Source organism: Scomber scombrus, chromosome 9, assembly GCF_963691925.1.
Source record: "Scomber scombrus chromosome 9, fScoSco1.1, whole genome shotgun sequence".
Taxonomy (NCBI): domain Eukaryota; kingdom Metazoa; phylum Chordata; class Actinopteri; order Scombriformes; family Scombridae; genus Scomber; species Scomber scombrus.
The window spans coordinates 7,253,048-7,271,577 of NC_084978.1; the positions used below are offsets into that span (position 1 = coordinate 7,253,048).

Below are 18,530 nucleotides of genomic sequence, written 5' to 3' on the forward strand. Positions count from 1 at the left end.
TAAAAACAGACATGAATTGTTCCTCTGTGTGCGCTTAGTCTGAGGAGAGCAGAGCAAAAACAAAAGCAGAATGACAGTCATAGACATTGTCACGCACACACACACACACACACACACACACACACACACACACACACACACACACACACACACACACACACACACACACACACACACACACACACACACACACACACACACACACACAGTCCTTACCCTGAGGTAGTTGAGGGTGAAGTTGGTCAAACCCATGCGAGTGATGTTTTTGGACAGTTGTTCCAGCACCTGAGGGTCTTGTGCCTGAAGCAGACAAATGAAAGAGCAGTGAAATGAAAATTAAGAGCAAATGCACACATATATACATATATAGGTTATGGTTTGTACATGTGTATTGTTGTGTTTGCATTTAGCTGAATGCAACTGATTAAAACTAATGATCTAAAAGCAATTAGGCTAAGTGACGTGCATCGGATGTGCACGATCGACACATTCACACCCTTAAGTCATTAATGCGTGCACTTAACATAGTTACTCCAGTTTTGTCATTTAAGTTTAAGAAAAAAGGTAAATGGAAGCTTTTTTGACCTTCATTCACATTATTGTCAAACTAATTAATCAACATTACTTATTGTTGTTCAATTATAAATGACACACGTTTCCCATCCCATTTTTCTTGATTTGATTTTGTTGCTGAGTGTGTAGGGTCTCAGGTGCAGGGAAAATGAATTAGTTATTGAAAAACTAGCCAAAAATCTCAACCTTTTTATTGCGAGCATTGCTATTAAGTGATGTAGTCCAGTTGACAGCTGCATCATTCCCACAAAAGGTTAAAAATGTACCATGATCTTCAAATCTATTCAAAAACTGTACAGTGAACATTTTAAAAGTCTGTAAAAACAGAAAACGTATGGGAATATACAATATGTGTAGGAGTACAGAATAAAGCTTTAACAAGACACAAAAAACAAAAAAATGCCATTTATAGGATGACATCTGATTAAAAAAAAGAATCTCATGAAGACACATGATTATCCAACCAGGCTTGTTTGCCACTCTAAGAATAAGCAGTCAAATCATAAAAAGCTGTAGGTATTGTCAGACCAAAACCGAGCCCAGCCTGAAGAGAAGCAGTGAGCACACTAGCATTCTCAGCCTCATGAAAAATGCATAATTCTATCTCCTGTCGCATCTCTGTGTGGAGAAAGTCAAGAGGGAAGCGAGGGAGTTCTTCTGTACCGTCAGCAGACCAACATGAATGACAGGAGAAGTGAACTAGTGTGCATTATTGGCAGCCTGTGGATCAGCATCTGAATTACTTTACTCATCAAGTAGAATTAGGCTAAACATATTGTACGGGAATTTGTCTTGGCAGCACTGGTGCAGCGATGTATCAACAATTTGTGAAGTAACACAAGTGAATACTGGCACATATGGTGCAGGGACAACAGAGATGCTCAGTTCAAGAGGCCAGAAGAAGAAAAACAACCAAGTACAAACTCTGGAAAAACACATTCAGAATTCAAGATGCATGGCGGCGGGCCAAATAGGAAGTTTAAACTCAAAAAGACAATGTCAGTGGGTAAGTACAGTACATGAATCAAATCTAATGTGAGAGAAGTCAGGAAACTGCTCATCACTGGAGGACTGTGACTAAATACATTTTCTCAAGTGCTGTACTTAGGGGACAATTTTGAAGTTCTGTTTTATGATATTTTATTCATAACTGAACTCTATTCCAGAGGGAAATATTGCAGTCCACTTCATTTATTTGACAGCTATAGTTGTATTAAAATGTATATTATGTATGCATATTACATACAGTACAAAACATACAATGAGCTTATGAAATATGACACGATCGTATGGATTTAAGTGCCAGACATTATAATAATATTAATAATAATAATAATAATTTTTGTTACTGATCTCAATACAGTCCGAGTTTTTGGAGTCAGCATCTAGTGGGCGTTAGAGGAAGTGCAGCTTTTTGGCTAAGGATTCTACACTAAGACATAATGGTATGGTACATTTTAATAAAGCTGAAATTGCTTACATTTTGTCATCAGCAGAGTATCAGTGACAAAACATTGATCACATACCGTCTGTAGAGAAGATGTGTTTGCCAAGGCTTCTATTTTTAACCGAATATTAGCTTTTTTTTGATAATTTATGGTAAGCTACTTATTGTCAAAAGTGCTTTTAAAGACCTATACAATAATCAAATGTAAAGCAGGAAAGAGATATCTTCTCTACCCATACTCACTCTTTCCTCTTTGGAGGCAGGTATTCACATCATATGTTGTGTTAACTCTTATTTTTTAAGTAAAACCTTTCCAGTATTTCTTTCCATCCCAGAACACTAACTCGATCTCTGATGACTCACCCATCAGTCAATCATTGCTGTTATCAAGGCAGATTTTTTTCTAAACATTTGGAGATTGGGATGAAAACTTTTTCAAAGACTTAATCATGAGGGATGGTGAAGAAGCGCAGTAGTAGTTCAGCTCACTTCAGAAAGTGGGCCTTGCTGTGTCTGTATCTGCTTTCATTAGTCCAGGCAACGATCAAAAGAGTGAACTCACTCGCACAAAACCACTGAAGATCTGGCCAGGACCCACAATACCCAAAATATTCCACTCTCCAGGAATTAGTGTGAATACCCAGAGGGGCCAATTTATTGGTAAGTGAAATTCATATGAAGATTTGGCCGAAAAAAAGAGGCTGGCTTTACAGGCAAAGCTGCTTCTTTCACACACCTTTAGGTCCATGGGGGTAAAATAGAAAATACTGAAGGAAGCAATCTTGTTTTATTTATAAAGCAAATGGGAGGAACTGCATGTGAAGCAACTATACTGCATGTAACTGTTTAGAAGAAAACCCCATGTAAAGGTCTTTAGACACTAGGGATGTGACGAATACATTACATGAAAATACGTAATAATGCCTACAAATATTATAAATCAACACTTCTTACTGTCAGCGATGCAAATTTGTGACAGAAACACAAATTTTGAACATAATTTTCTAAAGCTCATTCTTCAGAAAGAATGATGGATTCAGCATCATCTAGTGATGATGATCTCTGATGTACGTTCAGCATCTCGTCAACAGAAGAAGCCGTCTGTCAGCAGCAGCTCCTGGGGAGCTGAGTGGACAGCAGCTGGCCAAACTGCCTTCAGCAGGCTGACTGACAGCAGAAATGTAGTGAACCAAAATAGTTTTCATGTTGGCTCCATGGGAAGAAATCAACAGCGTTTGTATTTATTGATTCATTGACTTTATTTCACACGGTAGCGATTGAGGGGAATCTGCTTGTAGTCAAACAAGCAGACTGGGAGCCTTGATCAATCAATGTAGATATGGTGAATGAGTTCACATATACAGCAGGATATTTGTGTGAATTTAACATCTGTCTGTGCAGATTACGCTTCACTAAAAGCAGCAGAAATAGACTCGGAGCAAAAGAGTAAAAGAATGCAGGAGGTCTCTGTGTCCTTTGTTCTTTGTCATACATTACAGGGTGATGAGTAACACAACCAATCAACAGGTGTGTCAGTGTCATTAGGAGCTGTGATTTGACATCTGTTTATTTACGCTGTAAAAGCTCAGCAAAACTGATCTAATTCCACAAAAAAATTGTCACTTTTTCACCATGTTATATTTGCGTTCAGTGTGTAAGTACTCAAAAAAAATTGACTTTACATTTTTCTGTCTTGGTTAATTTTCATCCACTTATTAAGGAAGTTGCATGACCCTTGCATAGCTGTGCAGCTGTGTGTCTGTAGACAGTGAAATTATATATATATATATATATATATATAATTTCACTGTCTTTGTTTATGAAAAATGGTCATGTTTGTTACCTGGCAACACTTTTTTTTTTTAATGCAGTTTCTGTTTGAAATAATTTGAAAATAGCAGACCTATTGCTAACTCGAGCTAGCACACTCCACAGCTGCAGTGACTAAATGTGTGTTACACTTTGTGGAATTAAGAAGATTATTCATTCGACCTTGTTTTTTTTTTCTCCCTCCCTTTTCAGACAAGGACCCTTTTTTATCCTCGGTGGCCTTTGATGTCTGCAAATAAATTGGTTTGCAAAAATCCCTCCAAACTGCTTTGTTGGCGTTTAAATTTCATATGCTCATGAATAGCTTCTAAAAAGTGTCTTGGCAGGGTGCACAGACCCTCGTTAGGATTTAAAAAGTGACACCTAAACGTTGAGATCTGAGTTTTTGTTGTGTGTTAATGATGTCACACTTACGTGCATGGCCAGGATGCTGCGGGGGATGAGCTCTCGGTACTGCCGGATGGTAAAGTGCCACGTCTTGATTCTCATCAGATCATCAAAGGCAAACTCCAGTATCAAACGACCCTCTGTACAAACCTGGACAAAGATCACATAGTTGGTGTTATTTTACATTTCTCCTCAGCTTGATATCTCTTTCAGGAATCTGTGACCGGCTGGCAGCCGGCCGTCAGCTGATTTGGAAGGAGACAAAAAGAAATCAGTGTTTATTGGCCAGGTGTGATTTTCATAAAATGTGGGAAGGATTTCTTTTCTGTTTTGGAATTTGTTCAAGGACTTTGTAACATGGAGCGAGCTATTATGCTCCCAATATTTACTCTGCTCGCTTCGTTCATTCAGAGCATCTGTCCTTGGGCCACTCAGCCATCCAGCTATTTCTAAAATGTGAAAATAAATGTAATCTGGAGAGGGGTATGTTTACGCCAGAGACAAAAGAACTTCAGGTCAGAGAGAGTTGCCAATTAGGAGTAGGGAGAGACAGGGAGGGGGAGAGAGAGACAGAGAGAGAAAGAGAGAGAGAGAGAGAGAGACAGATAGAGACAGAGCGAAAGAGAGAGACAGAGAGACAGAGAGAGTCAGAGAGTCGGACAGAAAGAGGAGGGAAGAAAGAGAAACAGTGAGAGAAAAAAAAACATTTTTTTCGCCCCTTTAGCTGAATGCAGCGCTTGCCGGGGCCCTTGCGCTTCTCCCGTATTTCGTTGCTGTGACAACCAGGGAGAGAGAGAGAGAGCGAGTGAGGAGAGAGAGCGAGAGAGCGAGAGAGCGAGAGACAGAGCGAGAGACAGACAGAGAGGGAAAAAAAATCAGCTGATTAGTTGGCATGGCAACGGCAAAGATGTAATCCCACCAGACACACTCTAATCAATGCCCCCAGCGCAGATGGTCTCCTGAGGATCAACAAGAAAGAGGCTAGCGGTCATACTGCACCGCCCGCCCCCCTCCACATCCCTCCACCCTCATCACCCACTTCCCATCCACCCACCCACCTACCCCTGCCAGTCACATGCCCCAACAATAACTCCAACATACTCAGTAAAAAAAAAATAAAAAATAGACCAAAAAAATAATAATAAAAAGAATAAATAGAAGCTTGACTGCTCCAAAAAACCTCTGCTGTCTCGACGGAAAATGTGGGTACTGTATAATGTTCTCACTCTGTGTGCAATGGTGTGTTTCCTGAGATTACAATAAGTACATACAGAGAAGAGTTTTGTTCCACTATGGCTGTATTGGTCGTGCTGTGTTCTCCATAATCAACAACTCTCTTTTTGTTCTGGCCATTTTCCTGCTCATTTCAAACAAGCTGTTATTCGACCACTTCTCAAAAAAAACCCAGACCTTGATCCTTCTCTACCCCAAAATTGCAAGATCATCTCCAAATTTGAGAAGAAGTGGGTGCTTAGCAGCTCAAAACTGCAATAGATGAGTCTAATATAGTTGATAAGTTTCAGTCAGGGTTTCCCGGGTTTTCAACAGAAACAGCTGCTCTCAGAGCCTTGACCGATATCTTGATGCATGGTCACGCAGGAGAATGTTGGTGTTGGTATTGTTGGACCTCAGGGCAACTTTTGATACTATGGACTGTTGTATCTTGGTTAACAGACTTCGGAAGTGGGTGGGTATCTCTCAGCTCTCTCAGTTCTGCAGTTCGCCTTGGACAGATAATAAGGCTGTTGTCATTTTAAAAAATCATTATTCTGATTTCCTTTATTGCGTCTGTAGTGTGTTTTTTATTTGTGTGTGTCCTTCCTCTGTTTGAAGCACTTTGGATCAACTATGTTGTGTTAAAAGTGCTACATAAATAAAGTTGAAGTTGAATTTAAAGGTATCTCAGATCACTGCTACTTAGATTATATTCAATTATACATCTGATTTACACCTCAGAAGGTGTCAGGTGTCAGTTTTAAATAACTGTCTCATCTTGACTACTGGAACTCCATTTCCAATTGTCTCAGCAAAACATCCATGGATCATTTACTCTTCACCAGGTCCTCCAGAAGGTATTACAGTATATCAGTCTCTTTTGCTATGTCTTCAGACATATTGTAAAATAAACCCTAATCCTAACCCCGATCATAAGGTCTTAGCTTTACTAAAGGCTCATAAGGAATCACATTGTAAAATAGGTTTTTTAAAAATTGTTAATCGCTGCAACCCCAAGAGGTCTTTGAGCATACCAAACAAAAACTATTAGGCTCATGGGCCCAGTAGTATATGTGAGATTGGCTGTGGACAGATACACACACATAAACATGCACACACGCACACACACACACATGACCAAACGCCTGATCTCCTTCCAGTGGGCACACTTACAAATATCAATCAGTCACTTTATTTGTCCCCGAAGGGCAATTAATGGAGCAGCAGAGCAACAGAATCACAAGATAAAACATGGAGCACATAAACAAACGTCATATATATGGGAAAAAAACAGCATGTTTAAACAAAATTATGGGTAAAAAAAAAGACGATTTTTTTTGTATCTGATAATTTTGGCTAATGGGACTTAAAAAGGGAGCAAAACATTGAATGAGGGACAAAATATTAAAAAAAAAATATATAATTCTGGAAATTAACACTTTCATTTAATGCTGATAGTTATAGTTAGTTTTCCTTTGATAGTTGGGATCCGTGTAGTCTGATAATGGGCTTGTCTGAGCTAGATAAGTGTGGATTAAACTAAAGCAATGTGTGGAAATAATCCGTGGTGTTTAATGGACAACAAAAAAAGGTCTTTATTTTATTTTTTTATTTAGTCTAATTCCAGTTGCAGTTTGTCCAACTGCTGACCATTGAATTTAAAGTCAAAGGAAGGATGCAACATGATGGACATTTGCTTTTCTAGCTAGCACAAAAAGAAACAAACCAAAAGAATACCTAAACCATGCACCTTCAAGTTAGGTGATATAATACTTTTAAGACAACAGAATTATTTATTGTTCCTTTATGGGTCTTATTTTGGAGATACATGGACTTCAAGGAAGAGCAATGTAACAAAGACACAACTCTTTTTGAGTTTTAATTTACTAAAAGAAGCCTTAAAATCACAGACACTTCTGAAAAAAGGGGCAATGATGTTTAACAACATAAAACTCCACTGAGTATTAAAAACATATTTATGCATATTACTTTTTAGTTTAGTTTTATTTTATTTTAAATATTGACTTCAAAATAATCATCACTTGACCCTCAGGTTTAAACCTTGTGTTGAATTAAAAGAAGAAATGCTGATATTAATTCACTTGAACTCTCAAATTGTTGATGAACAGTGGACAAAAAAAACAAAACATACAACTGCAACCTTGGTGTTTCTCTTTTTCTCCTTTGAAATAAAATGTTTCATGGTTATTATGTGTGTGGATGAGTTTCATGCCCCACGGGCCGCTGAAACCTATTAAAAGACCAAATACTTAGGCATGTATGAGGAAATAAGTAATTCTTTACATCGTTCCTGAAAGTGTACTTTTTGTAGATTCATGGTATTTACCCACCAGCAGTGAAATAGCTTGAATTGCGTTTACTCATGAGCCAATGTCTTCTGATGCTTTCCAGGTGCTGTAGCCTACAGTGAAACATTGCTGCACTATTGATTCCTTTTTTCCATTGTGCCAACTGTGTCTTTAGCATTGCCTCCACTATTGCACCTATTTCTCTCTGCAGGCTTTCCGCTTCCGATAAATAAATTGGTTGCGAATAAACCGCCTATATCAGAACCAGAATAAGAATCACTTTAATTGCCAAGTGCAATAAAATGTGCTGGAATTTGTCTTAGTGGCACTGGTGCAGAGATACAGTATATTAACCACAAATACAACCAAGGCAGCCTTTCCCACAAATTCCAGTGTAGATTCAATCATAAAAAGCTATTTACTGTATTTCTCCATACTGAGAGCCACTTGGTTAGAATCTAATATTTCTCACAATGGCTGAAACCAATTTTTTTCTTGTTAAATAGTGTTCACTTATGAAAACTAAAAGGAGGAAAATCCCCTTGAATTAAAAAGTGGTCCATTAAATGGTACAGCCCCTCACAGAGAGTCCCCATTGATTTAAGAGCAGGGTCATAAATCTTCCACACAACCGGGCTGAGATCAGGGGATCTCCGGCTCAAAAGAGCAAGAAAGAATAACAGCAGCCTGCTGCTGAGACATTATTCAATACTATACCTTAACATGACAATCAATTAACAATAGAGGAGCTGAAGGTCATTAAATCAATTATTATGAGATATGCAGCATTCATGGCTACTTGGTGAATATAAATAGGATCAAAGTTAACTTAATATGTCCAATTATACCTAGAAGCAACTGACATGACTGATAATATGTAACTTAACATGATCCTCCATATCTGTAAGCACAGAGGATTTGCTGTTATTTATGGTTTAAGCACATACAAGTGAGATGCGAAACTGTAAATATGTTTAGTTTCTACAGTCATAACATTGATAAATCAACCAGGCTAATATACTGGCCGACATTAGCTTCATGTGGATATACACTATACGAATATGGTATATGTCAATATATGTATTTAGAAACAGTGACAGCGAGTTTGTTTTTCAATTGTAAAATCTCCCACTCAGCATGTGTCTTTCACATTTCTTTGCATAACTACAGTTAAGTGATCCTTATTGTATAAAATGATGTGTATGTTATTTGTTTATGGTTTAAAAATAAATATTGGATATTTTCCAGATTCATAAAAAGTATCAACATCTGTATCAGCTTCAAAAATCCAGCAGTGGTTGCCTGTTGACAATTAAATCACACCTGAAGACTTATTTCAATAGCTTAACTTAATTATAAAAGTATATAGGTTCAGTCATTAAGACAAGTAAACATATGTACTGCAAAATATATGTCATGTCCGTGAGACAGGTGCCCTTTGAACAAGTGGTGGACACATGCTGTCAGCAAGCATTTTATGGCAGAGGCAGCTACCTTTAGTCATAGACTGTTGCTAGGCATTAAACAAACAATACAACAAGCAGTACCTTTATACAGGCTGCAACAACCAAACAGAAATAAGGGGTTAAATTACTGAAACATCTGAGACACACGGTGAGGAATTTAAATGCACATACTGTGAGTCATATCATAAATACATAAACAAACAGATTATGCATCTCATAATAAAACAACACAATAAAAAATATATTTGGGAAAGTATGGGGAGCGGCAAAGACTTAATCATTAAAAAGGCAAGTAGAGGAGAGGGTACTCAGCACAAGTGTAGGTCTCCTATCATAACATTAACACAAGAATATATTGTGCACTGGTAATACAACTAAGGGGTGCACATTTTTATATATAGTACCTTCAAAATAGTAATTAACTAGTGATATTCAAACCACTACTACAGTTAGATTCTACAGCATTAACATATATTATTATTTAATATCTGTATTTATAAGATGATCACATGTTAGAGTGAAAATGTGCAGTTATTTTAACAAAAACCCAGGCAAAGCACAGAAAAACACATGCTGTTGATGACGCATGCACTAGTCAATTTAAAAAAAAAAAATCCACTCAGGGAATTAAATTCACTTGAGCTGAGATCACTGTGTCACAAACTCGCCTTTTGCTCTTTGCTTGCCTCCCAGCATGCTGAAACCTCCAACTGGGCACCGGTAACAAGGGCCATGGACTCTGAGCTAACACACATTGGCCAGGGAAAGCAAGACGTGCTGGGATACCATAGTAGGCTGGGTGTTGGGGGATTTGGGTCAAATTGGCACCCTGTGTCACCTTGTCAACACCTCCCTGCACATATTGTCCACTAGCACCTGAGCAACACCGCCCACTCCTAGCACCCTGCTAGTCCTGCCCATTCGTTCGTCTGTAGAGCCCCACCAGAGGAGCTGAGATGAAGAGTGGAAATGGAGAGAGCACATCAACACTACACATGAAACTGTGCAGAGCTGCTTTAAAATCTGCTTCCTTTTTGATTGAATCTCATTTTCATCTCACTACTTCCACCGCCATTTGGTTTCTATCACTTCTACTCCATTTAATTGTTGAACTATGTCTCGTCTTATTATGTTGTGACTTCAAACTTTTTTTTAATTATATGTTTTCATCACTATTTTGTTTTATTATAGAATTAAATGTGGAAATTATTTTTTGACTTTCTTTTGGAAATGCAGTACTCTACGGATAGTCTTAGTTTGTCACGACTTTAGTCTTATTTTGTGTAGTTTTGGCCATTATTTCTCTCAGTTATCATGACCAATTTTATTGCATACCGGAGGCGGCTCGGTGGTCGGGGGAATTGAATCAGACAGGACAAGAAACGCAATTGTAGGTAATCAGACACTTTGTAAACAAGGCATTGGTCCCCAAAGTGGGTACCACAGCACCTTGGGGAGCCTTAAGATTTGTTCATTTCCAAATTTATTGTACATTTTTATAACATTTTAGCTCAATAAATAAAAAGGCTGCAGTTATACTGACTGCATTATATATATTTTTAAAGATAAAAACAGAAGGAATAAGAAAAGAACATTGAAAAACCTTGTTGAAAACCCTGTTAAATGTGCATTTATGCCACAGCTGAGATTGGTGACATGATGACTCATAGCTGTGGGTTTCTTACAGAAAACGCTTTCTGGAAGCGTTAAGCAGATGCTAAGTAGTCAGAAATAGCAACAGTCAGAACAAGCTATGGAAAAGACACTGATACATGTTGAAAATCTATAAGAAGTGTCCTGTTTTTTAAAAAGTTTAGGAGCCACACATCTAAAACTCAGTGTAATAATGCTTCATTGCACAGGTTAACTGTGCTTGCACAACTAAGGCAAGTACAGTAGGTCAATGTTAAACCAAGAAACAAGAGTAATTTGACTGTTTGCTTTTGTTTTGCCTTCCAAATATTTTAAGGCTGCCTGGGAGTGTGTTACAAACCTGAATGATTGGCCAAGCAGCCTGGTGGCCAATCATGAACCACAATGACTCTAGTTTGAGTCGGGCTGAGGACCTTTATTACATGTTGTTCCCCTCATTTTCTGCCATATCTCTGTTACGTACACATTAGTAAAAATACATCCCCCCTCCACCCTCCCCACAAATTACTTTCCTACAAAAAAAATCGTCTGACCATTTGGGTCTCTTACACTGTCTGTCTTCATTTTAGCGATGTCACCTCGTTGCCAGGTCACGCCAATTAACTTGGAGCGTACAGTACTGTTTTATCAATAGGAATGACAGCTAAATCTGCACAAATTAGAACCAAGTTGTAACAAATCAAAATTATTCTCTATATATATGCTCATGCCAGTAAAACAATTTTGAATTTCTGAACGAAAGAGCGAGAGACAGGCAAAAAGAAAGAGACAGATACAGGCACGGAGAGAGAGAGAGAGAGAGAGAGAGAGAGAGAGAGAGAGAGAGAGAGAGAGAGAGAGAGAGAGAGAGAGAGAGAGAGAGAGTGGGAGAGCAAGAGAGCGAGTTGGGAGCTGGGGATGATTTCTCTAGGGATGAAGGATGCGGGTGTGTGTGTGTGTGTGTGTGTGTGTGTGTGTGTGTGGTGTGTGTGTGTGTGTGTGTGTGTGTGTGTGTGTGTGTGTGTGTGTGTGTGTGTTGAGGGTGCAGGGTGGGGGTTGAGAAGAAGAGGGGGGGATGAGAGAGAGAGAGAGCGGTGGAGTAGAGAGCGAGGGGAGAATAAGTGAGCGAGCGAGGCAGGCAGAGGGATGAGAGAGAGGAGGAGGAGGAGGGGTGGTGGAGGGGGGTTGGCGGGGGATGTGAGGAGGAGGGGCGGTGGTTGAGGAAAGCGAGGCGAGGCAGAGCTGATTGAGATTCGGGCCTCCAGAGCTGCAGGCTCGCTGCTGCTGCTGCTGCTGCTGGGAGCTCAGGGAGAACACGCTCAGTTATTGGAATTCTTTTTTTTCTTTTTCTAATGAATTAATTCTTCTCATCCAATTTAGGTGAAGATGAAAAGAGAGCAGCGCTGCAAGCATCAAATTTAGCTTTTCGTTGACCGGGCCTGGACCGTTCTGTTCTGTACGGTTAATATCGGACATGTAATATATTATGTTTTTTTGTTGTTGTTTTTTTTCCCTCTTGTTTGGGGAGTCTTGTTTACAAAAAGCAAACAACAGAAACATAAAAAAAAAGACATTTCCTGTTTGTGTTATTGGGGATGTTTCATACTCATGTAAAGATATGATAGCACAAAGAGTCCAAACAGTCCCCTCACACACACACACACACATAAATGCTGTACATGTGCCCAACCCCCACCCACCAACCACTACATGAATACCAAATCATCTCTCCTCTAAATGTACAGAAACAGTGACATGACCCCATGAAACCCCTTGACACTAGCCCACATGGAAGCAGCCATGCGTGTAAATGTACACTAACATGTAAACACTGAGACACAGAATGTGATGGTCTGATATGACATATCGATATATAGATGTCCTGCACTACACCCCTCCCTTCCCTCTCAACCAAAAAAAAACTTTTCATATGTAAATTATGACAAGAATAAGAATTAATATCAACATGTGATACATTATAGCATGTTTTGATATGTGCATATGATAAATGTCTCTATGTTAAATCGGTACATATGCAGCAACAGCCTCTAAATATTTTGTGCAGAAATTTGTATTAACACAAATATTGTATGGCTGAGTGAAATCAGAATAATTAACACATTAAACATGGTGAAACAGTTATAAAAAAAGGCTCTGCTGCTCTTTTAATGGAGCTCTCAAACAATGTGAGCAGTACGATGGTTACTAGCCGCACTTTGATTGTGAGACATGAATGAAACAGCCAATTCATGTGCAATTATAGAGCTCTGACTGAACTAACTCTGATTCATTAGAGGTTTTCAGTCAATAATAGTAACGTGTCTTTATGTGTACAGCGTTGCATGTACGTGTAAAATAGAGCAAATATATAAGCTCATATTAGCTTATTGCAGATGTATCTGTATTGGCAGGCATGCTGTTTATGTCCACTGATTAGTAAGAGGACACTGCAATACAAAAATGAGAAATATTTTTAAGGTAACTTGAGATTTGCTTCAATTATGTGATTATGCGGGATGGGAGGGGGGGGGGGTTATTCTAATATGTTATTCTAATTTTGTTTAGACTCTCAAATATCAATATTTGTACCAGCCTCAAAATTCCAATATCTTTCTGGCTCTAGTAGGAACCCCTTACTACTGAATCATCTGTATCACATTATTTAGCTTCTAATTCAGCCTTAAAAGGTTGCAAAAAAGAAAAAAAATGTCATCCAGTGGGTTGAGACTGTTATATTTTATCCTAATTCTGTTTCAACATGATGAATTTGCTCAAAAGGAGATGCGACATTAAGAAACAAGACTGAAAAAAGCAAATTACTGCCATAGTATCAATAAAAATGGCAGCTGATAGCAATAAATCCTTGATCAGTTTCATTTATATTGGAACATTGTACAACAATCTCAACCCATTGCCACACTTTGTTCATTTCTTTTCAGAAAAACTGCTTTTAAATCTCAACAACAGACAAACGTACTTGCTAAAATGAAGATTTTTTTATTTTTTTTTGCTGTAATGTTTTTTTAATTCACTTTTTAGTCTCACAGCCCTTGGCAGGTCAGCCAAAAAGTTAATTTCAGAGTCTGCACACCACACATGCTCACACACACACACACACACACACACACACACACACACACACACACACACACACACACACACACAAAGAAGTGAGTGCATACTGTCAAGTCCTGAAAACAAGAGGGCGCATAGCTGTTTAATGTCAGAACAATCTGGTCCGCTGCTGTAGCTCAGGGTTCATGGTACAGGGAACATGGAATCCCTTTAGCTCGGCTGCTCGGCGCTGACAAGGTATCTGGCCTCAGATTCATTTAGACAGTCAGCAGAAGAACACTAAGAGTCAGCTAGCCATCTGGATCAGACTGTAGTGAAGCAGATATTCACTCCGGCACAGGGGGATTCTCTCCCCAAAGACAAAAGCAGATGAGCTCAGCTTTAGTGCTTTCAGAAGACCTCGGTGTCAGGTTTGGATTATCTCACCTGCGCAATTTGTGTTTCCTCTGCTTTTCCAACTTATTTCTGTGCGTCTCTCGCACTGCAAGCTGAACCATACTCTTCAAAGATCTTATTCATGTCCCTTAGCAACTGCCTTTGGAGTACCTGAGGGCTTTAAAATCTGCCGACATATTTAACATGAGAAATGCCACTGGATTTTAGGGTCTGGGAGAAGGCCGACAAACTGATAAGTGAAGAGAGTAAATATGAGAATATCTGACATTTCTTGCATGAGTTCTAACATATAAACACTGGTTAGTGCTGATATTTGCTCATAAAAAAATAAATGCAGGGTGATTTTTTATTTTTTAGCTATATATGAAACATATTTTGATGTTGGGGTTTGGTATCATCAATATAATGCCTGCATGAGCAACACTCGTTTTTAACTTGAATACACCATGCTTACACATTTTTAAAAAAACATTCAAAACTTGGCTCATAGACTTGTATTGTGAACTGGGGTAGAATCAATTGATCATAATGATAAAGTGACTTACTAACTAAAAAAAGTGGATTGTTCATGAGTTTCTCTTTAAAGCTAACACAATTGCAATGCAATCTTGTTCAAGAGGTGCTGGGAAAGATCCACTCTTTCCTTAATGTGAGAAAGACATGCAATATTAATACAAGTAAAATGACTAAAACAAAAAGGTCATGCAGTTTCTTTTGTTTTGTTTTATACTCTATAGTAAGAGCCAACAGGTATGATTCGAAAACACAGGGACAAAATGAAACAGGGAGACAGAATCAAAGGGTGAAAATGGATTTGATCTTTAACCAGTTAAACACCTCTCCGGGTCCATTATCATAGCTTGTGATCAATTATTCATGGTGGGCCAGCTTTAGGGTCAGGTGTTACCTTTGTAAACATTGGCTTCCCGTGCTGGGTGACCATGGTGCACTGATCACAGTCCAGGGTGATGCAGGAGTTGTGGAAGGACTCCTTGGAGTGTTTGAGGATGTAGTGGAGCTCGGTGACCCCCCCCTCGAACACTGTGCTGAAATAACGGGGGATCAACGTCCGGCCGATCGCTGCAGGGAGACAAAAGAGGAGGCAGAGCTGCTAAATATAGAAGGAGACCAAACGTGAAATGATCTGAAGGGAAGACAGTGGGCTTAGAGAAGAGAGAGGAGGGTGACATCATTAAATACTGCCTCAACCAGGGTATCGCTAATAGACTATAATGATGGTACTACTAGTATTAGGCCTATTACTGCTATTACTACTGCTGCAGTGCTTACTGTACAATTTTAATGCGACAATTGGTTGAAACTACAATTCTATGTTTTGCATAAGTACAGGCTACTACTGCTACCACTATGATTTAGGGCTGGGTATTATTTGAAGTCCTGATCCCTGAGCTCCAGTAACAATACCAACACAATGTTTTTTCAATGCCTTAAAGAAATAGTTGTATATTTTGGGAAAAAATGCTTTCCTGCCAAGAGTTAAATTAGAAGAGATTCTCTTTTCATGTACTTGTGTTCAGAATGGAGCTGGAGCCAGGAGGAGATTAGCTAAGCTTAGTATAAAGACTGAAAGCAAAGGGAAACAGCTAGCTTGGCTTTGTCTCCCATTTTTACATTAATGTTTTTATATGGATTAAACAAATAAAATACAATGTGTTTATTACTGTAGTTAGATTTAGAGGTCCTGATAAGTGGATACTTGGATAGTTAGCTCTTTCCATTTGCTTTTAGTCTTTATGCTAAGCTAAGCTAATCGCATTTTGATTCTAGGTTGTTGCACAAATATGATATTGGTATCAATCCTTTCCTTTGTAGTACAATGAACATGTAGCAATATTTCTACAAAAAATGTATTTAATTTAACAAATTTCACAGTTTTAAATGTTGTCTAAACACAAGCATATGTACAAGATGTTTGCCTTAATAAAACAATCCAAATTGCCACAAATAGTTTTAATCAGAAAGTGTCCGATCCACAAGTAAGTGAAAAAAAGAGAATAAATCTGAGCAATCTGAGACATTTTGGTTGGTGCCAAAAAAAAGTCCTAAGGCTTCATTAATGCTAATGCTAGTCCTACAAAAGCCGTTATCAGATTTATAAAACTATAATAATGGCACAGATGGCAGATATGACAACAAATACTGGATATCACAATGGTATTATAACATATAAACAAACATGAACAAATATATGAACTCCTTATGACATCAACAGCAAGTCAATTCAATTCACATGAATAAAAAAAGAGAGATTAAAGAAGACAGTGCGAAATGAAAATGGGGAGAATTTGTCGATATACTCTGAAATGCGTAAAATTAAAAATTGTTTTAATCAAGATAAAAAATGTTTTGGCTGCTTGAGGCTCATTGGAGGCAGCAGACAAATCCAACTGTTTAAACCTTTGAGAGGAAAGTTTTGCTTTTCTCTTCTTACCTCTTTTTTTTAATAATACAGCATCAACTTAAAAACAGAAGAAGTGATTGTTAAATCTGTTGTCTATTGATTTAACTTCAACCTCTGTACTCATTACAGCTGGAAATATAGGAGTCTCTGCTTTTTAGCCTGCTGAACTCCATGTAAGCCTCTCTTAACATATTTTAAGAACATCTGTGTAATAGCTGAAGAGGCTTTTAATGTCACTGAATAATGAGTGCATAACGATAATCCCACATTTGTATCAACAAATTCTGCATGAATTGGCTGCTAAATGTATTGATCAAGCAGCGGATGAGGTCAATATGTGAATACAATTCTCAAAGAAACCGTTGGATTGTCTTGAAACTTACTGACTTTAGTGCAACAGCCTTCAAGAAATCTGCTCTCTCTCCAAGAAATACCCAAATCCTTTACTCCTAGATTGAGTCTGATTTTTCCTTGAAACAAGTGTCAAATAAATCTTTCACAGACAGAGGTAAATCCAACACTTTTCAACACATCTGAAGATGAAAGATTTTTCTTGAAACAACTGACAAAATCATGAATTTGGTGCTCTCCACCAAATCCACTTCTTCTAAGATATAACACCTTATATATTAGACTCACTTTTGAATATTCTTCATATGAGAGAGACTGCACAGGAGAGAGAAGAGAACTTTCACATATTTCCCGAAATAATGTGATTCCATGACTGACTTTAGTATTAAACTGAATTATTAAGATGGACAACTTCTGCAGTGCAAACTTTCTGCAGAGGCCTAAAGAGACAATGAGCAGGCTGCATGATGAAAACTGGAGGAGGAGTCAGGGAGGGAGAAAGTGTCTTCAGTGTTTTATAGCCCTCAGGCTTTGTCTGGTTTCCATCTCCTCTGTGTTAGTCGGCTTCAAGGAGAAGAATAGATGATACAGTGAGAGAGGCTTACATTTCCCATTACATTATGGATGCACTGTGATGCAAGATACAGATTTCTCAATACTTGGATACATTTCATAGCATGAAATCCTGTCCTAAATTGCCTTTCTATTTTGGCGTTTAATTACCGTTTATGGAAATATACACTGTATGTTTCGTTATCAGCCTGGTGTGAACTTTACTAGTTAAATAAAAATTCCTGCAGGAATTTCCTCATGAAAAGGTTTCAGCTGCAACGCCCTCTCACCTAAACTTCTAGTAGCTTCTCTACCTCTGTAACATCACTGAAAATCCCACTCTACCTCTCCCACTAAGAAGTTCAAATCCTGCTCCACATCTACTATCCACCAGAGTACAGTCCAGGAAGTCAAGTTATTTCTATATTAGAGCTTTTCCTATTATCAGAGTCGTATCATACTGACAAAAATCTACTTGACACACTGCTTAAACTGAACAGCTATGCCATTAAGTACAAAAAACCCTCAAAAATCTAAAATCTCCACTTCAAAAATGTTACTTGTTCTATAAAATGATTATTTTGACACTTGTTTTAAGTTAAAATAGGTTATATTTATTGATTCATCATGTAATTGCTTGGGCTATGAAATGTACAAAAATGTTCCTATCATAGGTTCCACAGTGGAGGGTGATTTCTTCATGTCTTTTATCATCCACCAAAACATCCAAACCCCAAGGATATTCAATTTACTATCATGAAAAATTACGAAAAACAGAACAAATGTTTGAAAGGATATAATAAGCCAATTTAACACTGATCAAAATGAGTGCTGATTATTTTCCTGTCAATTAACGAGTCTATAATTAATTAATT

The 18,530-nt window shown here is 38.2% G+C and overlaps 1 protein-coding gene across 2 annotated transcripts in view; it reads right to left on the reverse strand.

The window, feature by feature from the left end:
- Positions 1–18,530, reverse strand: part of ldb2a (LIM domain binding 2a) — a 93,127-nt gene that overhangs the window by 17,590 nt on the left and 57,007 nt on the right. For both annotated transcript variants that reach the window (XM_062426002.1, XM_062426001.1), the window contains exons 3-5: positions 15,238–15,410; positions 4,265–4,387; positions 217–300 (exon numbers count right to left, since the gene is read on the reverse strand). In XM_062426002.1, coding sequence (XP_062281986.1) covers positions 217–300; positions 4,265–4,387; positions 15,238–15,410 — 380 coding nt within the window. The remainder of the gene's footprint in view (positions 1–216; positions 301–4,264; positions 4,388–15,237; positions 15,411–18,530) is intronic.